Source organism: Melanerpes formicivorus, unplaced genomic scaffold (assembly GCF_026170545.1).
Source record: "Melanerpes formicivorus ecotype bairdi unplaced genomic scaffold, bMelFor1.0.p_v2 SCAF_80, whole genome shotgun sequence".
NCBI lineage: Eukaryota > Metazoa > Chordata > Aves > Piciformes > Picidae > Melanerpes > Melanerpes formicivorus.
The window spans coordinates 2,563,175-2,587,992 of NW_027142432.1; the positions used below are offsets into that span (position 1 = coordinate 2,563,175).

The window sequence follows — 24,818 nt, forward strand, 5'->3', positions numbered from 1 at the left end:
AGAGGTGGAAGAACAGGGACCAGCTCTGCAGTGCTGCAGAGACAGTGAAGGGAGGAGAGAAAAACAGAGGGGCTGGGGGTGAAGCCTTCTCCTTACCCAACTCTGCTCACTGTTGCTCACAGGATGGAACTGAAGGGCTTTGGTCCTCCTTCTGTGTGCACACTCCAGGAGCCTTCAGCTGAGCATCAGCTGCTGTCACAAAGATGCCTCCAGGAGCTACAGCTGCAGTGTCCTGCACCCACAGCCTCACTGTGTCAGTGACTGCGGTGACTTCTCCTCCAGTGAGCACTCAGCATCCTCCCAGTCCTGGCGACCTTGAAGCTCTCTCTGCCTTCCTCGTCATCCTGAGATCCTCTAGCAGTGTCCTCAGTCCTGCTTTGTGGTGCAGAGGAGCTGCTCCTGGACAGAGCTGCCTCCTGCAGTGCTGTCTGCTTGCCAGCAGCTCCCACCAGCCCAAGAGCCTGGCCTGGCTCAGCACAAAAGGACCAGCCCAAGGCATTTAAAGGAGCCCTCTGGTGGCTTTGGTGCCAAGTCCATGAACCTGAGAGACTGAGAAGCTGATGAAACCTCTCCAGGAGTCAGAGTTGGATTCAAACTCTTAAGTTTCTTCTACTCTTAATGGGTCCCCGTGAAGCATACTGGGAAAGGGTCCCCAGGGGTCTGGTCAGAGCAGAAGGAGACAGTGGATGCAAGGGAAGCATCACTGGAGGCACTGAAGCATCTCCAGGCTGTGGTGAGAGCAGAGAACTGAGGCAGTGCTGACAGGTCAGGGCAAGCAGCTCAAGGTGGCTCTGCTGCTGAGGAAACCTGGAGGGGTTTCATTGATCCAAAGGGCCAAGCCCTGACCCCCAGCCCCTGGCAAGGCAGATCCTATCCCTCACTCATGTCTCAGGGCTCTGATTCACCCTGTGAAAGTACTTTTTATCAGATGCTTTGTTTAATAATAACCTCTCCAATTATCTGCAGAAACTTTGGCAATAATTAGAGGTTCAGCAGTATTTAATGAGCCCCATGGAGTATTTGGGGCTGATTACATCATCCTTAGGTAATGCCAGGAGACTCTGCCAAGGTTCTGCCAAGAAGCCTCTCAAGAAGTCCAAGTCAGAAGAAAACTCCAAAGTACCTTGAAGCACTGATTGGCCTCACTGAGGCTTGTTACTGACAAAGGCTCCCCAGGGACTCGTTAGAGCAGCTTGTTAGAGGCCAGGATTGCAGGGAGACAAAGGCAAAGTACAGGGCAGAAAAACTTGCCTTTGGTCTATGAAGCCGAAAGGCCAAGCCCTGACCACTGCCCTTGCAATAGAAGAACCTCAAAGCCTCAAAGCAAAGTTTCTCCTCACAGGCCTTGGTGGCAGAGGCAACTGCCAGAGCCAAAGGCACAAAGGCCTTGGTCCTGTTGGGCCTCTTAGCCTCGACAGAGCCTTTGGCCATCTCTACAGCAGCCTGTCCTGCATTGCCCCATGCCTGCAGCTCTTTCCCTTCACGCTGCTGACACCAGTCTTTCTTCCCCTCCCAGCTCTCCCCCTGCCATTTCCATCCCTTCCCTGAGCTGTCTCAGCTCTCCCTGCCATTTCCATCCCTTCCCTGAGCTGTCTCATATCTCTTCGCTATTTCCTGACACCTCTGGATGGCCTCATGCATGCTCTGCCCTTTGAGAGACATTTATTTGGCCTCATCTCCACTCTGAACCTTCCAAGCTGCACTTTGTGAAGGTTTTGGTCTCTTCCCACACCCTAGAAGAGTTCCATCCTCTCTGAAACCTGCCTTCACCCATGTGCACACTGCTTTGGCAGTGCCCTGTGCCTCCATTCAGCAGGATGAAGCAGCCCAGGTCCCTCAGCCTCTCCACAGAGACGTCAATCCCCATCCTGTCAGATCTCCTCTCAGCCTCCCCAGTTCCTCCTATGCTCTTTTAGTCTGGAGAATGCAACATCCAGACGCCAAGCATCCAGATGTGTCTACAACCGTGCTGAGTCCAGGGGAGGACAATGTCTGTGTCTGGGTGGCCACACTCCTAGTGCTGCAACCCAGCTGCAATTGGCCTTCTTCACTCTGTGCAGGGTTTGCTGCATCCCAGGGTATTTGGAATGACTCCTGCAGACCCTGTGGTGCCTCTCTGCCTGGAGCTGGGACACACCAGAACCTCCAGTTCCAAACCAACAGGGAACCAGTTTGTCCTGGGATGGGCTTGTTCCCACGGCAATGATGAGCTCCGCTTGCTTCAGTGCAGGTTGTGCTTTTGCAGTCAAGCATTGAGGAGACAAAAGATCAGGGTCTCCTTTCAGTAAGCCAAATAAGGGAGCTAGCAGAGTCAACACAGTCCACTGACTGGGTTCGCTATTATTAGTCACAGGGACTGTGAAGGCAAATTCTGGAGCATCATCAGGATTCAGTGGGATGATAAAGAAACAATCTTTCAAATCAGTAATACAGATATTCCATTTCTCAGGGATCATTGCTGGTGAGGGCATTCCAGGATGTGAAGAACCCGTACTTTCCAGTGCATTATTCACTTGTCTCAAGTCCTGAAGCAGCCTCCACTTCCCTGATTTTTTTCTTAAATACAAGGCCAGAGTATTCCACAGGCTCTGAGATGGTTCTAAATAGGATTGTTGCAGCAGTTCCTTTAGCAGTTCTTTGATGGCTCTGTGATTTTCATTGGGTAGGGGCCACTGGTCCATCCACACAAGGGTCGGTGTTAACTATCATAATGGGATAGTAGGCCTACACATGCCCTCAGTCACAGTGGTCCCTACTAAAAATCCTGGGCATTGGTAGTGATATTCACCCCTCACATACTTATGATGTCTCAGCCCCATGGATTCAAAGGCACCACAGCTATGTGAGGATGAACAGCAGCCACTTGCCCCTCAGGGATGACTACCTGGACAGGGAGCACGCTTTGTGGACTGGTTGTTGTGCCACCAACTCCTGCCACAGCAGCTGCTGTGGACATTGTTGGCCAGGATGAAGGCCAATGCCTGGAGGATATGATTGTAACATCCACACCTGTATCAATCATCCCCTTAATTGTTACCTCTTTAGGCTGTTCACTCTGAGGATACACATCATTGTTGGCTGAGCAGTGGAAATAGTCTGTGCCCAAAAGCCTTCAGGCTTCCCTGTGGAACCGAAACCTCACATTCCCCTTTCCTGAGCTTCAGCTGCCAGGACCTGTGTGGTAAAAGGCACTAACTGGGTGATTCGACTCCCTGCAGGGATAGGTACTCAAGGGTACGTCATCCACACCATAGCAGAGATTTGTCCTTGGCAATCAGAATCTATCACCCCTGGGAGCACAAAAAGTCTCTGTAAGATAGTGCTAGATCTTCCTAACAGTAAGGCACTTAGCCCATGTCCTATGTTCAGAGAAGGGCAACAAAGTTGGTGAGGGGTTTGGAACATAAGCCCTATGAGGAGAGGCTGAGGGAGCTGGGGTTGCTTAGCCTGGAGAAGACGAGACTCAGGGGTGACCTTATCACTCTCTACAACTACCTGAAGGGAGGTTGTAGACTGATGGGGGCTGGTCTCTTGTCCCAGAACAAGAGGACACAGTCTCAAACTGTGCCAGGGGAGCTTTAGACTGGATGTTAGGAAGAAATTCCTCATAGAGAGAGTGATTGCCCATTGGAATGTGCTGCCCAGGGAGCTGGTGGAGTCAAGCACCAGTGATGGAGATGTTTACGAGGAGACTTGATGGGGTGCTTGGTTGCATGGTTTAGTTGATTAGGTGGTGTTGGATTATAGGTTGGATGCAATAATCTTGAAGGTCTCTTCCAACCTGGCCTATTCTATTCTATTCTAGTCTAGTCTAGTCTAGTCTAGTCCCAAAGGTCCATGTGCCTTTATGCACCTTTTCATGTGTTATGGTGAGTGAAATGTCTGTGGTGACATCCACTCCGGCACTGCCGCTGGTTCTTGGTTGCAATTGACTCCACAGGCCTGAAAGGTGACGTGGGGAGGCACTTGTGTCTGTGTGCAGGGTCCCATGGCCCTCTGCTTCCTGTTTCCCAAATTGTTTCTCGGGGGAGGAGGTTGTCTTGGGTTATTAAACCCAAAGCAGCCATGTTTAATGAGGTTTCACTCTTACCATATTGTGCACAGGGGCTAGAGAGGAACAGGCTCCCACACCCATTATTGCTGCTACCTTTTGGTGGACAAGTTTTCTTCTAATGTCCCAGCTGCCCACATCTGAAACAAGGTTTTCATGCATGAACAGCAGCAGCAAATGTTTCCACCAAAGCCTCCATCTGATAAGCAGTGGTGGTGTAGGAGAAGGGTTGTTTTCAGATAGCTTTGGGACAGCTATGTTTTGTCTTGAGTCCAGGGGTGTATACCTTATCAGGAACTGAAAAGAAAGCCCAGGCAGGATTGGGCTGGATATGTTCAGAAGCTTGTTTGCTAGTATTTACCTATTGTATGCTTTGCTTAAGTGCTTGGCAGTAGAAATGTAACCAATCAGAGTGTGGCAACACTGCATTAGAAACATAAGTCAACTGTGTAACGTAAGAAAAGTCTTCACCTGGAAACATCTTGTGTTGGGTCTATGTAAGAATGTCAAAATATAGGCAAGATTGAGTGCTTATAAATCTTTAGTGATTGTGTTAAGCTATGTTCCCTAAGGAATAAGCACAATACCATGTCAGTGCTACTGGGTGAAGGTCAAAATGGATCATAGAACAAAAGACATTTTCATTTTAGGTTATAAAAAAACAGAAAAGGGGCAGTTCAGGCATTATGTCACAAGAAAGAAAAGTTAAAGCATGTGATGTTCTCAAATTTTCATTTTATATGTGGTTTTAAGGGTGGTCTAATAAAATTTATTGAGGATATAAAGATGTTGGAGGCTTTACTTGGGAGAAATTTGAAAGGGAAGAAGAAAACCCCAGGAGTAGGAACAATAGGACTCAGTACCTTTCCTTAGCAAAACAGAGCATTAGGAGATCAGTGTGGTAGGCAGAGTGAAAATGGATTATTGTGTTGTGTTTAATTTTACACTGAGCAGAACTAAGAATATTCAGGATGTCATCTCCCACCCAGCGAAGAGGCCTTCTCACTCTTGCTGTCTGCCCACAGGTATTTTCCTTATCTGTGGAGATAGAGCCTGGCCAGCCCTACCTTCATGGGTCAAGGGAGGACCTTGCTGACACTAAACACTTCTATGATGTTTGACCATCTTAGGAAAAGGCAAAAGTGTGACATTCATGCCCTTGAAGCAGATTGTAAAAGACAATGCTGAAGATTGGGTTTGCTGTGTTTGTAGGTCTGTATCTAAATCCCTGTGCACAGTGTGTTCAGGGCAGAACTGGTATGGTTAATCTTCTTTATTAATAAGAAAAGGGAAATGTAAGAATTGAAACTGGCAAAATCTAGGTTCTCCTTTGAGTGATCAGGCAGGAAACAAAGAACAAAATAGAATAGAATAGAATAGAATAGAATAGAATAGAATAGAATAGAATAGAATAGAATAGAATAGAATAGACCAGGTTAGAAGAGAGCTTGAAGATCATCGCGTCCAACCTATCATCCAACACCACCCAACCAACTAAACCATGGCACCAAGCACCCTGTCAAGTCTCCTCCTAAACACCTCCAGTGATGGTGACTCCACCACCTCCTTGGGCAGCCCATTCCAATGGGCAATCACTCTCTCTGTGTAAAATTTCTTCCTAACCTCCAGCCTAAACCTCCCCTGGCACAGCCTGAGACTGTGTCCTCTTGTTCTGGGAGAAGAGACCAGCCCCCACCTGTCTATAACCTCCCTTCAGGTAGTTGTAGACAGCAAGAAGGTCTCCCCTGGGCCTCCCCTTCTTCAGGCTAAGCAATCCCAGCTCCCTCAGCCTCTCCTCATAGGGCTTGTGTTCCAAGCCCCTCACCAACTTTGTTGCCCTTCTCTGGACACACTCCAGCAAGTCAACATTCTTCCTAAACTGAAAAGAGTTGTGCTTGTAAGTTCAAAACTGTGGGATGAAACCTTTCTGGTGACTGTCTGAAAGAGGCAACTGTCCTGTTTGTTCCCTGACCTGGTAAGATAAGTGGGAAGCAATGCATGCTTGTTATTGTAGTGTAGCTGCAAGGCTTGTTCTCTTTACCCATATTTTATGCCAGTTGTGTTAGAATGAGCTAATTGGTGCAGCTCTGGGCTTTGTATCTTTGATGTGTTACATCACCCATTTTTGTGCAGGTATAAAAGGACCCTCAGATGCTATCATAAATGTCTTCAATTATCATATTGTAGTCCAACCAAGTGAGTTGCTGGTTGGCAAAACAAAGCAATCTCATGCTGGCAGCATTCAGTGATTTAGCTACTGACCATCAGTCTGTCAGATGCTGTGGGACGGAAGAGGGAAGCTATAGATTCCTTGATCCTTGTCCATGGACATGGGTGTGAAGACTTTGATGGGATGTGTTGTTACCAGGGTAGACACAATCTCTTATCAAAATTGGATTGTTGATTTCATTGATTGCTTTTGCTATATAGTTAATTTTAACTTGCTTGCTTCTATGGATGCAAAGAATGTGAGAAAGGTCAACCAACAATGTGGTTTTATTAGAATGTTCCTTCAAGGATCCCCCCAAATAAAACCAAGATGGAACCAAGGAGCCGTTGTCAAACAGACTTTAAAATTATCTTTGCTTCTGAGTGCCAAGGGAAAAGTGAGAAGAAGCAGGGAATTCTAAAGCAAGGGATTCATAGCACCAATAGAACCCAGCCCTGTGTACAAACTAAAGCATGCTCCAATCAAAGGTGCCAGCACCTCTGGCTCATGCAGGATGTTGTTCTTGGCTCACACAGAAAAACAACTTTGCAGCTTGGAGTTGGTCAGCAAAGAATCAGAGGCTCTACACAGGGCCCAGAAGTTGCCATGGTTTGCAGAACAGCAGCTGCAGGATAGGAAAGGAGGAGAAGCAGGGAATTCTAAAGCAAGGGATCAGCACCACCTGGCATCCAGCGCTGGCTCACCAGCCCTAAAGGCTTCCTGCAGTAGGGCAGCTCCACACCCCCAAGTTGCTCTCACAGTTTGAGAGTTTTCCAGTCCCACCTGCAGTGACAGTGGGTGGAAAGGCTGAGGGAAGCCCCAGGTCAGCAGGAATGCATCAGGAACACTGCTGAGCTAGGGAGAAGGCTTTTGGAAGCCCCAGGCCTGCTGGAAAGAACCAGAGCCCTGTAGTAGAAAACTGACAGAAGCTTTCCAAGGGCTTCCAAAGACATCCCTACCATCCCCTCTACACCCTCCAATGACTCTGAAAATCAATCCTTCAACTCTCCAGGTCCCCCAAAACACCTAACATCCCTTGACAAATAAAAAAAACACTCTGAGATTTCCCTAAGAACACTCCCAGCAAGACACTCTCAAGACTCTTCTGAGAACCTCACTTTTACCTCCCTGAACACAGCTTCAGCCCCATTCCTAGGGAGCAAATGCCCTCAGCATCTAGGCATTGTGGGCAGGAATGGCTGAAATAAAAGCAAACAGACAAGATTTGGGTAACTTTGGCATTGTATCAAAACAACTGGGCAACAGACAGAGGGCTTTTTATCCCAGGGAGATAGAAATTGGGGAAGAACCAGACAAACCCTGTCAAAGCTCGGCTCAGCTCTAATGTCAGCTCCATTTGTGCTGACTCAGCTCTGTAATTGTTCTCATCAGCACTAATTGGTGTTCAGAAGGGCAGGAGGTGTTTGTTCCTGCCGATCCCCCAGCCTCTGGAAAATGCAGAGGAAAAAGAAGAGATTTTGGTTCAATCTGCTGGAATGTCTCTCAGGCAGGCTAGGATTATGCCAATCGACCCAGGGTAGATCTATTTGCACCTCCTCTGCACTGTGGCCTCCTCACTGGTGTGGCTGCAGCAGTGATTGGTGAGGTGTCCCTCTAGTGTGCACACGATGGTGCTGGTTCAGGTATCGCTTCTGGGTGAATCTCTTTCCGCAGTCAGCACAGGTGAAAGGCTTCTCGCCTGTGTGCAGAAGACGGTGCTGGGTGAGTTGTCCCTTCCGAGTGAATCTCTTGCCACAGTCGGCACAGGTGAAAGGCTTCTCGCCTGTGTGCACAAGATGGTGCTGGGTGAGTTGTCCCTTCCGAGTGAATCTCTTGCCACAGTCGGCACAGGTGAAAGGCTTCTCGCCTGTGTGCACAAGATGGTGCTGGGTGAGTTGTCCCTTCTGAGTGAATCTCTTGCCACAGTCGGCACAGGTGAAAGGCTTCTCACCAATGTGCACAGGACGGTGCTGGGTGAGGTGCGAAAGGAATCTAAATCTCTTGCCGCAGTCGGCACAGCTGTACGGTTTGTCACCGCTGTGGATGAGTTGGTGCTGGATGAATTTCGTGCTGTTGGTGAAGTTCTTGCCGCACTCAGCACAGGGGAACAGATTCTCTCCGGTGTGGATACGGCGGTGGATGGTGAGGGTGGAGCAGCTTTTAAAACTTTTGCCGCAGTCTCTGCAGGTGAAGGACTTCTCAGTACTGTGCACACTGTGGTGCTTGGTGAGGGAAGACTTGTGAGGGAAAGTCTTGCCACACTCAGCACAGCTGTACGACCTCTCACCGGTGTGGGTGCGAAGGTGCTGAGTGAGGTTAGAGCTGCAGGCAAAACTCTTGCCGCAGTGGGCACAGCTGTACGGCCTCTCACCAGTGTGGGTACGGAGGTGCTGAGTGAGGTTAGAGCTGCAGGCAAAGCTCTTGCCGCAGTCGGCACAGCTGTAGGGTTTGTCCCCGCTGTGGATGAGTTGGTGCTGGATATACACGGTGCTGGTGGTGAAGCTCTTGCCGCACTCAGCACAGGGGAACAACTTTTCTCCAGTGTGGATGCGGCGGTGGATGGTGAGACTGCGGCTGGTTTTGAAGGTTTTGTTGCAGTCCCTGCAGGTGAAGGACTTCCCACTGCTGTGCACACTCTGGTGCTGCCTGAGGGTGGACATGTGAGTGAAGCTTTTGCCACAGAGGTCACAAGAGAAGGCCTTCTCCCCAGTGGGTGAGGCAGTGCCGTGTGAGATGACAGCGCCGAGTAAAGCTCTGCCCACAGTCAGCACAGGTGAAAGATTTTCCTCTAGTGTGAGTGAGGCAGTGCCGGGTGAGATCACAGCTCCGTTTGAACCTCTTGCCACAGTTCCCACAGACAAAGGGCTGGGGGCCAGGGTGGGGGCAGTGGTGCTTCAGTGGCTCTGAGCCACGTGGGAAGCTCTGCCCACACTCAGGGCACTGATTCAGCTGCTTGTGTGGCACGGAGGGACCTGCTCTGGCTTCAGCCTCCTCCATATATTCCTTCTCATCCTGGTCACCTTCATCCTCATCCTTATCTTCCTCTTCATACTCATTCTCCTCATAGTCATCATTCTCCTCAGCAGCAGCATCCTCCATCTTGATCTCTACCTCCTCATCCTCCTCTCCCTTGGGGTTGCATGTTGGCTGTTCCAACTTGATCTCTGGGTGCTGCTTCTCCTCCCAGCTCTTGTCTGGGTCCTGTGAGGCCATGTTGTGGCAGGAAGGGGTCACAGCTCTGCACTAGGGAAGATGGAAACACCTGAGCCCAGGACCTCAAACGCTGCAATCCTGCCTGGGTCATGACAGTCCCAGACTCCCAACACCTCCCAACACCCAGCTGGAGGAAAGAATGCAGAGGGGACATCAAACATAAAATTTTTGCAGTGGTGTGGGCACAGAACACTAATACCTGTGCTGAGACCCCAGGTTCCTGTGATCAGTGGCCAGAGGTACCCTGGGGCTTACAAGTGGTCTTGTCCCACTCTCCTGAAGCCTGGTGGCATTGGCAGGGTGGTTCCTGGCCCAGGCCCTGTCCTTTGATCTCTCCTGCTTCATGCAATGGAGGCAGCAGCAATGACCAAGGAACACAAAACCACCTCCAACCTTCTCCCACCACCCTCCATATCCCAACCCCAAAAATCACCTCCTGCACAAAACTGACCCCCAGCAGCCTGGAGAGTTCCCAGGCTCTCATCACAGCTGATGTCCCTTAGAGACCCTGGTGGGCAGGAGGAGCTGGAGAAGACTGACAGATGCTCTGGGGCCTGGGGTCCTGCTGTTGCCCCACTCTGGGTTCCTTACCTGCAGGGCTGCTCCAAGGGGCAGATCTGCAAACTCCGCTGTTCCCCAACACAAAGGGGCAGGGATGATGGTGGGAGAAGGACTCAGTCCCTGCAAGAGAGAAGCAGAGGGCTCAGAGGAGGGCACTGACCTGCAAGGGATGGCTCAACACTGCCCAGGAGCAGGCAGCACAGCTCAGCCTTGCTGGGGGCAGCTACCGAACCCAGCAGCACAGGCACAGCACACAACCAGGGCTGCTCAAGATGGAAGACCTCAACAAGTGCAGACTCAGCTCCTTGCCCAGCACACAGTACCCAGCACACAGCTGCAGGCCAGCATCATAACACAGCTGCCTCCACACAGCCTCTCCCAGGCCTTGCCTAAAGCTTCCTCCCACTGCCTGCCCAGACCGCTGCTGCCTGCAGCTGCATTTGACAGCAGATCTTGCTCTGGCCACAGCTCTCCTCCCTAGCCCTACCCCCACCACACCCACTCTGTGCTCACCTCTGCCCTGCACACACCTCTCTGCTGCCCACTCCCCAAGAGAAGTTCACAGCAGTCCTCAGGACACAGACAAAGGGAGGTTAACGATCTCTGCAGATGCAGCAAAGGGGGAAGGGACTTGGGCAGCTTCTTGTTAAACCTCTTCAGCCCTCACTGGGATGCTGGAGGACTCTCTGGCTCCTGCCCAAACCTCACACCTCCAGCACCCTTCACACACCTGCAGCCCAAAGGGACTCACTGGAAAGGGTTTGGCACCCTTCTCTCCCTGACCATTTCTCTCAGTTTGCTCTTTGCAGTTCCCTGGAGCTGCCACTCCACAGCCCTAAGAGACAAATGAGGTTTGGTGGGAGGGTACAGTACTCATGGGCTGCTGTTCATCTCCCAGCTGACACAGGCAGAGCTGCAGCACAATTCACTCCTTTCATCTCCTCCAATGCTGCCAGATTCTGCCATTTCCTGCACACACATTTGCCACCTGGGCCCTGCATCCTCTCCCCTTTTGGGGGGACAAGGCCTAATTCCAGCCTGACCATTCTCAGGCCCTTCCCTCATTCCCAGCCCATCCATGGCCCTGCTGCCTTGACTGTCCCATGGCCCTGTCCCCCCCACCTCCACTGCCACTGCAGCTGGAAGGGTGGAGTGGGAAATGCTGTGGCTGAGGAAGCATCTAAGGAACTGGGCTGGAAGCAGCAGCACAAGAATGGAAGGGGCCTGAGACTAAAGGCTGGGATCAGCTGGAGGGCTGAAAGAACAGCACCAAGCCCAGGGGGAGTTAAAGATGGGGGCTGGGGAGGGACCCTGCAGCCATCTCATGCAGCAACTGATGAGAGCAAGGGGGACAGAGAGGGAGTGAGACCTCAGCTGACTCCTGCCATGGGGGATGGCTGGGCTGTGTGGCTAGGAGCTCTGAGTGCCTGCTTGGGCTGTGCTGGATGTCAGGAGGGGTCAGGGGACTGTCCTGAGCCAGGCAGGGTTTGGGGCTTTGAGCTTCTGGGGTCAGCTGCTGCCAGCACCATTGGAGGTAGGAGCCAGGCAGAGACACACAGCTGCTGAACTAAGCCCTCCCACCCCCTGCAGCCTTCACCCTCCATCTTTCCATCCATTGCTCCAGCTCCACTCACTTGCTGCCCCCTCAGAGTCCCAAGGGTCCCACAACATCACCAGGGCTGATCTTTACAGCCAGTAGGTTCCAACAGAAGCCCCTGGATGAGAACATGGAGGAGAATCCCTGTGGTGGGTGGAAGGCACTAGGATGTCTTACACCAGAGAGTAGAGACCTCCAGAAGGGACAGCAGAGTCCAGAGGGACACCACAAAGTGTCATCTAGCTTAGTTCATTCCTACAAGGCTTGCACCCACTCTCTACAAAGGAACAGCACAGGCTCTCCAACCTCCTTTGCCCTTGCTCTCTGCTCCCAGGAACAGCTTCTGGGATCTCTCTCTGCAGAGGAGCTTTGAGGCCTTGGCAGTGCTGCCAACTGCAGCCTGCAGCAGCCTGGCTCACCTGGGAGCTGCCTACCAGACTCTGTAACTGCAGCTCTTGGGTATGGGGGGAGGAGGGGCAGAGAGGCATGGGGGAGGGGGAAGGCATTTGGGGCCTGGGGTTCTGGCCTGCTTTGGTGGAAGCTTTGGCCTGGGAGGTTTGTTGGGCCAAACAGGGGCTTGGAGCAGCTCTGCTTCCAGGACAGGCTGAGGGAGCTGGGGGTGATCAGCCTGGAGAGGAGAAGAGAAGACTCTGGGGAGAGCTAAGAGTGACCTTCTGGTACCTGAAGGGGGCTACAAGAAGGCTGCAGAGGGACTCTTTGCAAAGCCTGAAGGGACAGCACCAGAGGCAATGGCTTCAAACTAGAGCAGAGCAGATTGAGATTGGAGGTGAGGAACAAGTTCTGCACCAGGAGCCTGCTGGAACACTGCAACAGGTTGCCCAGGGAAGGGCTTGAGGTCCCAGTCCTGCAGATGTTCAAGGTGAGGCTGGACAGGGCTCTGGGCAACCTCAGCTAGTGCAGGATGTCCCTGCTGACTGCAGAGGGACTTGGACTGCATCACCTTTGCAGATCCCTGACAACCCAAACCACTCTAGGACTCTAGAAGTCTAAGGGCAGCCTCCAGGGAGAGCAGGAAAAAGATGAGGCAGAGGAGGACAAGGAAGAGGACAAGGAGGAGGAGAACCAAAATCCCTTCCTAACTCCTCCAAACCTCTGCCAAATTCCTGGAAAGCTCTTCCAGCTCTGCAGAGTTCATTCTGAAGAGAGCTGAGGGAGTTGCTAGGCTCAGGGATGTCTTGCACACTCTGCACAAATGCTCCAGAAGCTTTCCAAGTGCCCTCAAAACCAGCAGCACAGCTCTGCTGCCACACAATGCCAGGCTGCAAGGGACCCCAAGGCTCAGCTGCTCCAACCTTGCCAGCTGACACTGCACTGGAAAGGAGCTGGCCCAGCCCCCTGCCAAGCTCAGCCTTCCAACTCTGCCCTGCAGGGCAATCCACCACTGCCCTGGGGAGAGGATTCCAATGGCTGACTGGCAGGGAAAAGCTTTTGCCTCTGCAGGGCACTGTGCCACTTCAGCTCAACTCTTGCAGCAGCTCTTTGAGATCTGCCTTTGGAGCATCACAAACTCTGAAGCACAGCAGTGCAAAGCAGCTCAGCTTCAACTTCCAACTGCCTGAACTCTCATTTTAAATTCAAGACAGGGGCCAAGCTCACACCCAGCCCCCAAGCTCACACCCAGCCCCCATACTCAGAGCCAGCTCCTAAGTTCGCATCCAGGCCCCAAGCTCAAGAAGCAGTAGCTAAGATCAGAACACTTTCCAAGCTGAGACCCACCTCCAGAGCTCACACCCAGGCCCCAAGCTCACAAGCCAGCAAATAAGGTCAGAACCACATTCCAAGCTCAAGAGCCAGCCCCCAAGCTCAAGAGCCAGCCACTAAGGTCCAGGACCTAGATCAAAAGTGCAGACTCAGTTCCCAAGCCAGCAACTAAGGTCAGAATCACTTCCCAAGCTCAAGAACCAGCCCCTGACCTCACAGACAGGCCCTGAGATCAAGAACCACACCCCAAGCCCAGAGCCAACAACTAAGCTCAAAACCCCTTTCCAAGTTCACACCCAGCCCCCAAGCTCCAGAACCAGCAACTAAGGTCAGAACCACTTCCTAAGCTCAAGAACCAGCACCCAAGCTTCAGAACCTAGATCAAAAGTGCAGACTCAGCTCCCAAGCTCAGAGCCAGCAACTAAGATCACAACCACTTCCCAAGCTCACACCCAGCCCCCAAGCTCAAGAAACAGCTCCCAAGCTCCCAAGCCAGTACCTAAGGTCAGAACCCTTTCCAAGCTCAGGAATCAGCCCCCAGGCTCCAGTACCAGCAACAAAGGTCAGAACCAAGCTCCAGAGCCAGCCCCCACAAGCTCAAGAGCCAGCCAGTAAGGTCAGATCTACTTTCCAAGCTCAGAGCCAGCCCCTAAGCTCACAACCAGCCCCCAAGCTCAAGAACCAGTCCCTGACCTCAGAGACATGCCCTGAGGTCAAGAACCAGACCCCAAGCCCAGAGCCAGTAACTAAGCTCAAAACCCCTTTCCGAGCTCACACTCAGCCCCCACGCTCAGAGCCAGCTCCAGAACCAGCCCCCAAGCAACCTAAACCAAAAGTGCAGACTCAGGTCCCAAGCTCAGAGCCAGCAACTAAGGTCAGAACCACTTCCCAACCTCAAGAAGCAGCAGCTAAGATCAGAACCACTTCCCGAGCTCAGAGCCAGCAACTAAGGTCAGAACAACATTCCAAGCTCACAGCCAGCCCCCAAGTTCAAGAACCAGCAACAAAGGCCAGAACCAAGCTCCAGAGCCAGCAAGTAAGATCGGAACCACTTCCCAAGCTCAGGAACCAGCCCCTGACCTCACAGACAGGCCCTGAGATCAAGAACCAGACCCCAAGCCCAGAGCCAGCAGCTAAGATCAGAACCACTTCCCAAGCTCACCCCCAGCCCCCAGGCTCAGAGCCAGTTTCACAACTTTGCTTATTTCAAGTTCCCTTCATTGCACTTCTGCTAAGTGTCCAAATTCAAGCAGCCAGAGAATGCTTTGGGCTGGAAGGGACCCCAAAGAGCAGACAGCTCCAACCCCCTGCCATGCCCACAGACACCTTCCACCACACCAGGCTGCTCAAGCCCTCATCCAACCTCACCCTCAGCACCTCCAGGGAGGGGGCAGCCAGCACCTCCCTGCCCAACCTGCTCCAGGCTCTCACCACCCCCACTCCAAACTATTGCCTCCCAAGCTCCACTCCAAATCTGCCCTCTTCAACCTTCAATCCACTCCCCCTCAGCCCATCACTCCCAGACCCTCACCAAAGTCCCTCCCCAGCTCTCCTGCAGACCACAGCAGCTACCACAAGGCTGCTCCAACCTCTCCCCACAGCCTTCTCCCCTCCAGCCTCAGACACAACTCTTACAGCCAACCCCCACAGGGGAACTGCCACAGCCCTCCCACCACCCCCAGGGCCTCCTGCACACCCCCTCCAACAGCTCAACCTCCTGCCCCTCTTGGGGGCACCAGAGCTGCACACAGCACTCCAGCTGGCAGCACACAATGCTGCCAGCACAAAAACCATTGCAGCAAAAGCCTCAAGCTGTGCTCAGCTGCCAAAACCAAAGGGACCTCAACTCAGCCACAAGAGAAAGGACCAAACTGAGCCAAGACACTGATCCAACACCCAAGGCTGCACAAAACAACCAGCAACAGCTTCCAGCAACAGCACACCTGCAGCTGGGCTGCAAAGCTCTGCAGAAGAAAACCACTCCAGAAGGGCTCCAGGGCCCCAGGGATTGCAAAGCCCAGGCTCTCACTCTCCTCCTGCACAAGGAAAGCTTCACTTGCCCACAAGAAGCCAAACACTTCCCCACACCAAGCCATCCACACCACTTGACTTTCAACCTCCTTCAAGCCCTTGCCTGGCAGCAGCACTTCCTCAGCCCACAGCTCCAGCAACACCACAAGGCCTTGAAGGCTCTCCTGCACTCCACACCTCTCAGCCACACCCACACCCCTTGGCCACCCACAACCCAACAAGCTTCCTGCTCACCACTTCTCTTCCCAAGCCTCACCTCCCTTGGGCCCTCTCAGCACACCACCAACTGACCCCAGAAGGCTCCAGCTGACAGCACTGCTTGCAAGAATCCCAGGCACTTCCAAGGGCAGACTAGGAGCCCAGAGGCAAAACCCAAACCTTTCCCCTCTCCACAGGACTCTCTCCCATTTCCCATTCTTCCCAGCACCTCCAGCACCTAAGATGCATTTGCTCTGGGGCAGCTTCCTCACACAGCCACACAATTGCCTGGCCTGCAAAAGACCTCTCTCAGCACTGAGGCCAACTGCCAGCCCCAACACCACCAGGGACACCAAACCATGGCCCCATGGCCACACCTTGCTGCAACACCTCCAGCCATGGCCACTCCACTGCCTCCCTGGGCAGCCTCTGCCAGGCCCTGACCACTCTGCCACCAAACTCATTCCTCCTCCTCTCCAACCTAAGCCTCCCCTGACACAATTTCAGGACACTTCCTCTCCTTCTAGCACCTGAGACAAGGCACAAGAGCCCAACCCCCACCTCACTGCAGCCTCCTTGCAGGCAGCTCCAGAGGCCAAGAGGTCTCCCCTCAGCCTCCTCTTCTCCACACTAAACACCCACAGCTCCCTCATCTGCTCCTCTCAGCCCTGCTCTCCAGACCCTTCCACACCTTTCTTGCCCTTCTCTGCACCTGCTCCAGAACCTCAAAGTCCTTCTTGGAGTCAGGGGCCCAAAACTCACCCCAGCATTCCAGGGGTGGCCTCCCCAGGGCCCAGGACAGGAGGACAATCCCTGCCCTGGCCCTGCTGGACACAGCACTGCTGAGACTTGCAGAGCACTGCAATTGCTTTGCTCACTTGCAGCAATCATTTCCTTCCCTTCCCAGCTCATTGCACAGCAAAGAGCAGCAAGGGAATTGCTTTGGCTTCTGCTGAAGCTCCTCCAAGGAAGCTGCAGGACTTCTCACCACCAAAACCATCAACAACAGGCTGCCCCCAGCCCAAGCCAAACCTTTCAGTCCAAGTCAATGCAGTTCCTCAGCCACAAGCAGACACTCAACAGCTCAGCCTCATTTGGCTGCCTGCCAGCAAGCATTTCCCCAGGGGCAGAGCAGCTGCAGCACAGCAGTCTGCTTCTGACCATGCTTCCTGCCAGCACAGCTGACAAAAGCTCTGCACAGCTCTCAGCCTGCAGCCACACAGCAAAAGCTCCTCCTGCCCTGAGCCTTTCTGTGCTCAGGAGGCCTGCAGAGAAACTGAGAAGCACTCTGCAACCCCCCAGGGAATCTTTGTGCCTCAAGAGCTTGCAGAGCACAGAGGCCTTGGAGGGGTGTTCTGGGCAGGGGGGCTGTGGGTTTGGGGTGATTCTGACACCTCCTTAACCTCTCTGCCCAGCTCTGCAGAAGGCCCAGCACCAGGGGCAGGCATTGTGCTGCCAGCCCAAGGGCTGAGGCAGGAGCACCCCTGGCTGCTGGCCCAGCACAGCCAGCTGCAGGCATTGGCACTCTGGGGGGGGATAAAGCCCTGAACCCCCAAACAGCCTCCCCCAGCTCCCTGTGCCACCCCAGGCAGCCCATGCTGCACCCTGCCACAAGCAGGAGGAGTCCAAAATGCCCCCAGGGAAACCACAACAGCAGCCTGAGAGCTCAAAATGCCTCCCTGGGACCCTCAGTTACCTCCCTGCACCCCAAAGCTATCCCAAAGGAACCAACAATGGTCCCCAACACCCAGGCAGCAGGAAAGGACTCCCCCACCCCCAAGGGACCCAGCACTGGGGGGGACTGTAGAGGGATTCTGGGGGGCAGGGCCCATGGCAGTGCCATTTGGGACCCTGCCTGACCTGGGGGCAAAGAAGACTTGGGGGGCAGCAACATTTGGGGACCCTCCTGTTCTTCCCTCCCCACTCCAGCTGGGCACTCCTCCAGTGCCACCCAAGCTGGGGACCCCATTTCCCTGGGGGTACCCCCCCCACCTCCTGGCCTCCTCTCACCAGTAGCCTTTCTCTCCAAATGGGGGCTCCTGCCCAGGAGGCCACCCCAGCCCCAAGCCCTGGGCTCACAGACCAGGCCAGGCCAGGCTCTGAGGTGCTCTATGGCCAAGCCAAGCTGAGTCCAGCACCAAGCCACTGCTGGACTCCCCTGGACTCTTCCTTGGACCCCCCCAGCAAGGGCAGCGCTCAAGGAGGTGTCCTGCAGCTTGTGCAGGGATGAGAGCAGCTGAGGAGAGAGGGGAGAAGGCAAAGAGAGGGCAGAGAATGACCAGCAGAGAGCTCAGCACCACCCCAGGCTCCCAGCCAGGCTGCCAAGGTGCTGCTGGGCACCCACCGGGCTTGGCTGGGGGCAGGGCACCACTGCCAGCTGCAAGTAGCCAAAGGGGCAAGCTGGGCACACAGGGCCAGGGACAGCCCCTGCAGCCCACCAATGGCTCCGCCTGCAACACAGCAGCAGCCAAAGGGGGCCTGCAGCTGCCCCCACCAGGGGGAGGCAGCAGCACAGCACCACAACGAACCCCCAAACACACCCACCCCGACCCAGACCCACACACAGCTCCCCACAACCCCACCCACCCCCTCGCACCACCCCACCACTCCCCACTCCAAGCCTCACCACCCCGACCCACACCACACCCACACACAGCCTCCCCCACCACCACCAACTCCTACCCCCAAACCCACACAGCCCCACGGGCTCCTCACCAGCCCCTCACACGCCCCTCTCCGACCCCAAGCCCCCACCCAACCTCACACACGCCCCCACAACTCCACAGCCCCCAACAACCACCCCCCACAGCCCCACCCACACCAGCCCCACACCTCACCGAGCCCTCCTCAAGCCCAGCTCCAGGACACAGCCCTCAGCCCCACCGCAGCCCAATGCCAACCCCACCAGCCGCTCCCCCAAGCCCCAAGGGATCCCCACCCCAGCAGCCCCCACTCTGCCCCGCGCCTGCCCACACCTACCCCACAGCCCAGGCCAAAGGGGCGCACAGCAGCAGGAAGAGGAAGGACCAAGAGCTCGGAGCAGAGGCAGCTGCCGACTGCCGTCCCCTGCAGCCTCCTGGCAGCCTGGGCGAGCAGAGAGCGATGCAATGGAGGCCCCGAACCGCCCACGTTGCAGCCCAGCCCAGGCGGGGGCTGGGGCCGCAGAGGAAGCCCCGCCCACGGCCGGGCAGCCGCAGCCAATGAGAGGCGGCGGGAGCGCGGCAGCTCCTCCCCCTGGATCCCTGCAGAGGCTCCCCCCCAACCAGACCCACCTACCCCTACCCTACAAACCCTTCCCCAACCCAAGCGACCCTCCCGACTCCTCCCAGCCCCCCCAGAGAGCATTCCCTGATCCCCACCCCACCACCCCCAACTCAGCCCCACAGACTCCCTCACCCCACCTGGACCCCGGGACAAGAGCGAAGCAGAGAAGGAGAAGGAGAAGGAGGAAGAGCTCAGCGCACAGGGAGCCGCCGGCCCCGGCAGGCTGCTGGCGAGCAGAGAGCGCTGCGAGGGAGACCCCGGCCCGGCCCCTCCGGCTGCTGCGGCCACGTGGGACGGGGAGCGGAAGCAGGGAGCAGTCTGGAACAGAAGCCCCGCCCACGAGCGGGAGGCTGCAGCCAATCAGAATCGCCGAGAGCGCGGCAGCTCCTCCCCCTGGGCGCTGCCGAGGCACAGCCAGGAGCTGCCCCTGCCGGCCGCGGCCGCCATTGCTGCACCCACGGCCGGGCAGCCGCAGCCAATCAGAGCCGCCGAAACAGCCCAACCACGCCTCCAAGTCTCAGCCGGCCGCGGGCACCACTGTGGCTGCCTCCTGGCAAGAGGCTGCGGAGCGCTGGAGCAGTGCCTGGGCTGTGCGTGCGGACAGCACTGTCGCGATAGAGCTGCGGGGTCGTGAGCTGCGGCGGGGCGGGAGGGGCTGCGGCTATGGCTCAGGGACCTATTTGTGTCTCTGCCCTGCACCAGCGCTCTGGGCTCCTCCAAACCCCTCCTCAAGCTTCCTCCTGCGGCCCCAAGTCCTCTCTCTCCAGCCTGCAGTCAGAACTTTCTTCCTGAGCTGCCTTCAGCTCACAGCCTAAGGGAAAAAGCTCAAAGCCAACCTCAGACCAAACCAATCTGAGTGCAACCCGAGAGAGGCTGCTGCGAGGGCTGGAGGCAGCCCCAAGAGGTTCCGCAGCAGGCAGTGGGAACCTGGGGACTCCAAGACAAAGGCAGGAAGGAAAACCTCAAGGCTGAGCTCCGCACGCCCCGCGCAGCGCCGGGGCCCAGCAGCTCAACGCTCCCCGGCTCTCAGCATGCCCCGGGGCCCGCCCAGACCCTTCCCCGCTCCGCTGCCGCCGCCCGCAGCGCTCCGGCACCGCTGCCGCTCCCTTGGGCACTGCTGTTGGCTCTCTTGGCTCTGGGGGGAGTTGTACAGCTCAGAGAGAGGTGAAGCTGATCCACAGCCATCGATATCCCCACGGAGCCCTTTGCATCGCCCCAGCACACTCCCAACCCCAGTGCCAGTGCCAGCCCCGCCTGGTGCTGAGTGCGGGCAGCAGGGCTGGGATGAGAGTTGCACTCTGGACCCCGTCCCTCCCGGCCGCTCTCTGACACCTCACCGCCCCCCCCCCCATTGCTGTCCCAATGCACATCCTGCACAGCACAGACTGCAAACAGCCAAGAGCTTCAGGAGCCAATCCCGCGGCCCCCAGCCCCGCCGGCACCCCCCTGCCCCTGGCCAAAGCCAAACAGAACAATTCCTCACCCTCCCCAAGCCTGCCCCAGCCCCACGGAGCCCCCTGCCCCCCGCGCCCCTCCCGACCCCCAACTCCACACACGCCCCCGGCAGCCCCACGCAGCCAGAGCCTTCCCCGCTGCGCTGCCGCCGCCCTCAGCGCTCCCCGGCCCCCTCAGCCCCTCCCGCCCCGCCGCAGCTCACCAGCCGGCAGCTGCCGCTCGCCCGCCAGCACCTCCGGCACTTCTCCCGCGCTCCGGCCCCGCTGCCGCTCCCCACGGGGCAGCACCAATGGCGGCCGCGGCCGGCAGGGGCAGCTCCTGGCTGGGCCTCGGCAGCGCCCAGGGGGAGGAGCTGCCGCGCTCCCCGCCGCCTCTCATTGGCTGCGGCTGCCCGGCCGTGGGCGGGGCTTCTGTTCCGGACTGCTCCCTGCTTCCGCTCCCCGTCCCACGTGGCCGCAGCAGCCGGAGGGGCCGGGCCGGGGTCTCCCTCGCAGCGCTCTCTGCTCGCCAGCAGCCTGCCGGGGCCGGCGGCTCCCTGTGCGCTGAGCTCTTCCTCCTTCTCCTTCTCCTTCTCCGCCTCCCCCTTGTCCTGCCGTCCAAGTGGGGTGAGGGAGTCTGTGGGGCTGAGTTGGGGGTCGTGGGGTGGGGATCAGGGAATGCTCTCTGGGGGGCTGCGAGGGGTCGGGAGGGTCGCTTGGGTTGGGGAGGGGTTTGTGGGGCAGGGGTCGGTGGGGCTGGGGTGGGGGGGGAGCCTCTGCAGGGATCTAGGGTGAATCGGTGGGGTTTGGTTGGGAGGCTTCTGCAGATATGTGGTTGGAGGTCCGTGGGATCCGGGGGAGATCGGTGGGGTACGGGGTGGGGGTGGGTCTGTGAGGTCCGGGGGAGCTCTGCAAGCTTGGCGTTTGGGGTCTGTGCGGGTGGGGGGGTTCGCTGTAATTGTGGGGACCTCTGTGCGGCTGTGGGGGTCTGCGGTGTTGGGGGTGGTCGGAGGGGGCTGTGGGCTAGGGCAGAGGTGTGCAGGGTCGGTGAGCGTCGTCTGTGCTGTTCTGGGAGGGGTCTGTGCGGTTGCGGGGCCGCCGGTGGGGTTGAGGTGGGGGCTCGGTGGGGTTCCTTGTGCTGCTGAATCCCCCTGCTCGGCCAGCTGCAGACTCCCTCTGGTTGCTGCTGTGTTGCAGCAGGAGCTATTGGTGCTTTGCAGGAGCTGTCCCTGGCCCCCCTCTCCCCTTCTCACTGCTGCCCTGTGGGGGCTGCTGTGGCCAGCAGGGGTCGTGGGCAGCGTGGGGGCTGGGCTGCAGCAGAGGCTTCTCTGCGGGGGGCTCTGGGGGGTTGGAGCCTTTTTGCTGGCAGCTGCTGTGCTGAAGGACAGTGCCTGGGCTGTGAGCCAGGCTCAGGGGGGAGCCCAGGCTATGCCCTGGCTGTACCCAGGCTGTGCCCAGGCAGTGCCCAGGTTATGCTTTGGCTGTGCCCAGGTTATGCTTTGGCTGTGCCCAGGTTATGCTTTGGCTGTGCTCAGGCTGTGCCCAGGTTATGCTTTGGCTGTGCCCAGGCTATTCCCTGGCTGTGTCCTGGTTCCTGATGTCAGTGATGAGGCAGATGATGCTCTTCAGACCACTCCTTACACCTCACCCCACACCCCAGGGCAGGAGTCACCTGTGCTCTCACTCCCTCCCTGTCCTCCCCTTCATCAGCTGCTGTGTGAGGGGGCTGCAGGGTCCCTCCCCACCCCTCCTCTGTAAGCCTCTCCCTTGGCTTGAGCCCTCCAGCTGATCCCAGCCTTTAGCCTCGGGGCCCTTCCATTCTTGTGCTCCTGCTTCCAGCCCAGGTCCCTTAGAGGCTTCCTCAGTCACCACATTTATTTTCCCCTCCCAGGGCCACAGGACAGCAAAGACTCCAGGGCCAGGGATGGGCTGGGAATGAGGGAAGGGCCTGGGGGTGGTCAGGCAGGAGTTAGGCCTTGTCCCCCACCAAAGGGGAAGGGCTCCAGTGCCCAGCTGGAAGCTGTGTGTGCAGGAAGTGCCAGAACCTGGCAGCACTGCAGGGGACCAAAGGAGTGAATTGTGCTGCAGCTCTGCATGTGGCAGCTGGGAGATGAGCAGCAGCCCCTGGGCACTGTGCCCTCCCATCCAACCTCATCTTCACTTTGGGGATGTGGGGTGGCAGCTCCAGGAGAACTGCAGAGAGAAAGGGGCAGGGAGAGAAGGCAACAAAAACCCCTTCCAGCTGAGGCTCTTTATGCTGCATGTGTGTGTGGATGGTGCTGGAGCTGCACCTGCTGTGTGTGTCTGTGGGCAGTGTGGTAGCTGGCAGGTGCCGGGCGGCTGCTGTGCTGAAGGGCAGCGGCTGGGCTGAGGGCCAGGCGCGGGGGGGGAGCTGTGGGCAGGCTGTGTGCTGGGTGCCGTGGGGGTGTCAGGCGTGGGTGCTGTGCTGAGCCTGAGCTTGGGAGCGCCTGGGGCTGGTGTCAGCTGTGGGGCGGTTTGGCTGTGCTGGGGGTGGTGGCATCCAAGGCCTCTGTGCTCTGCAAGCTCTTGAGGCACAAAGATTCCCTGGGGGGTTGCAGAGTGATTCTCAGTTTCTCTGCAGGCCTCCTGAGCACAGAAAGGCTCAGGGCAGGAGGAGCTTCTGCTGATGGTTGTTTTGTGCAGCCTTGGGTGTTGGATCAGTGTCTTGGCTCAGTTTGGTCCTTCCTCTTGTGGCCAAGTTGAGGTCCCTTTGGTTTTGGCAGCTGAGCACAGCTTGAGGCTTTTGCTGCAATGGTTTTTGTGCTGTCAGCATTGTGTGCTGGCAGCTGGAGTGCTGTGTGCAGCTGTGGTGCCCCCAAGAGGGGCAGGAGGTTGAGCACTTGGAGGGGGTGTGTAGGAGGCCCTGGGGGTGGTGGGAGGGCTGTGGCAGCTCATCTGTGTGGGTGATCTGTGAGAGTAGTGTCTGAGGCTGGAGATGAGAAGGCTGTGGGGAGAGGTTGGAGCAGCCTTGTGGTAGCTGCTGGGGGCTGCAGGAGAGCTGGGGAGGGACTTTTGTGAGGGGCTGGGAGTGATGGGCTGAGGGGGACTGGATTGAAGGTTGAGGAGGGCAGATTTGGAGTGGAGCTTGGGAGGCAATAGTTTGGAGTGGGGGTGGTGAGAGCCTGGAGCAGGTTGGCCAGGGAGGTGCTGGCTGCCCCCTCCCTGGAGGTGCTGAGGGTGAGGTTGGATGAGAGCTTGAGCAGCCTGGTGTGGTGGAAGGTGTCTGTGGGCATGGCAGGGGGTTGGAGCTGTCTGGTCTTTGGGGTCCCTTCCAGGCCAAAGCATTCTCTGAATGCTTCAATTTGGACACTTAGCAGAAGTGCACTGAAGTGAACTTGAAATAAGCAAAGTTGTGAAATTGGCTCTGAGCCTGGGGGCTGGGTGTGAGCTTGGAAGTGGTTCTGAGCTTAGCTGCTGGCTCTGAGCTTGGGAAGTGGTTTTGGTTTTATTTTCTGGCTCTTGAGCTTGGGGTCTGGGTGTGAGCTTGGAAAGGGTTCTGACCTTAGTTGCTGGCTCTGGGCTTGGGGTGTGGTTCCTGACCTCAGGGCCTGTCTCTGAGGTCAGGGTTTGGTTCCTGGGCTTGTAAATGACTCTAACCTTGGTTGCTGGCTCTGGAGCTTGGTTCTGGCCTTTGTTGCTGGTTCTGGAGCTTAGGGGCTGGCTCTTGAACTTGGGGGCCGGCTGTGAGCTTGGGAATTGTTCTGACCTTAGTAGCTGGCTCTGAGCTCGGGAAGTGGTTCTGATCTTAGCTGCTGCTTCTTGAGCTTGCAAAGTGGTTCTGACCTTTCTGGCTGGCTCTTGAGCTTGTGGGGGCTGGCTCTGGAGCTTGGTTCTGACCTTTTTTCTGGTACTGGAGCTTGGAGGCTGGTTCCTGAGCTTGGGAAGTGGTTCTGACCTTAGTTGCTGGCTCTGAGTTTGGGAACTGGCTCTGACCTGGTTCTTGAGCTTGGGAAGTGGTTCTGATTTTATTTTCTGGGTGTGAGCTTGGGGTCTGGGTGTGAGCTTGGAAAGGGGTTTTGAGCTTAGTTGCTCACTCTGGGCTTGGGGTGTGGTTCTTGAGCTCAGGGCCTGTCTGTGAGGTCAGGGGCTGGTTCTTGAGCTTGGAAAGTGATTCTGACCTTAGTTGCTGGCTTGGGAGCTGAGTCTGCACTTTTGATCTAGGTTCTGGACCTTAGTGGCTGACTCTTGAGCTTGGAATGTGGTTCTGACCTTATTTGCTGGCTTGTGAGCTTGGGGCCTGGGTGTGAGCTCTGGAGGTGGCTCTCAGCTTGGGAAGTGTTCTGACCTTAATTGCTGGTTCTTGAGCTTGGGGCCTGGATGTGAACTTAGCAGCTGGCTCTGAGCTTGGTGGCTGGCTCTGAGCTTGGGAAGTGTTCTGATTTTAGTTGCTGGCTCTGATCTTAGCTGCTGGCTCTTGAGCTTGGGGTCTGGGTGTGAGCTTGGAAAGCAATTCTGACCGTAGTTGCTGGCTCTGGGTTTGGGGTGTGGTTCTTGATCTCAGGGCCTGTCTGTGAAGTC

At 56.4% G+C, this 24,818-nt stretch overlaps 2 protein-coding genes across 2 annotated transcripts in view; one reads left to right on the forward strand and one right to left on the reverse strand.

Annotated features, from left to right (window-relative positions):
* LOC137454447 (zinc finger protein 27-like) overlaps positions 1–24,818 on the forward strand; it is an 86,878-nt gene that overhangs the window by 56,081 nt on the left and 5,979 nt on the right. The window contains exon 4 of the mRNA XM_068164485.1: positions 17,787–17,800. Coding sequence (XP_068020586.1) covers positions 17,787–17,800 — 14 coding nt within the window. The remainder of the gene's footprint in view (positions 1–17,786; positions 17,801–24,818) is intronic.
* On the reverse strand, positions 7,522–8,927 carry LOC137454329 (zinc finger protein 135-like). The gene has a single exon (XM_068164380.1). It carries the CDS (start codon positions 8,918–8,920, stop codon positions 7,835–7,837), a length of 1,086 nt encoding a protein of 361 aa, XP_068020481.1. The 5' UTR covers positions 8,921–8,927; the 3' UTR covers positions 7,522–7,834.

Bases quoted from the DNA above. Each gene is read 5' to 3' on its own strand.
- LOC137454329 (XM_068164380.1), bottom strand. From the start codon at position 8,920: ATGTCCACCCTCAGGCAGCACCAGAGTGTGCACAGCAGTGGGAAGTCC.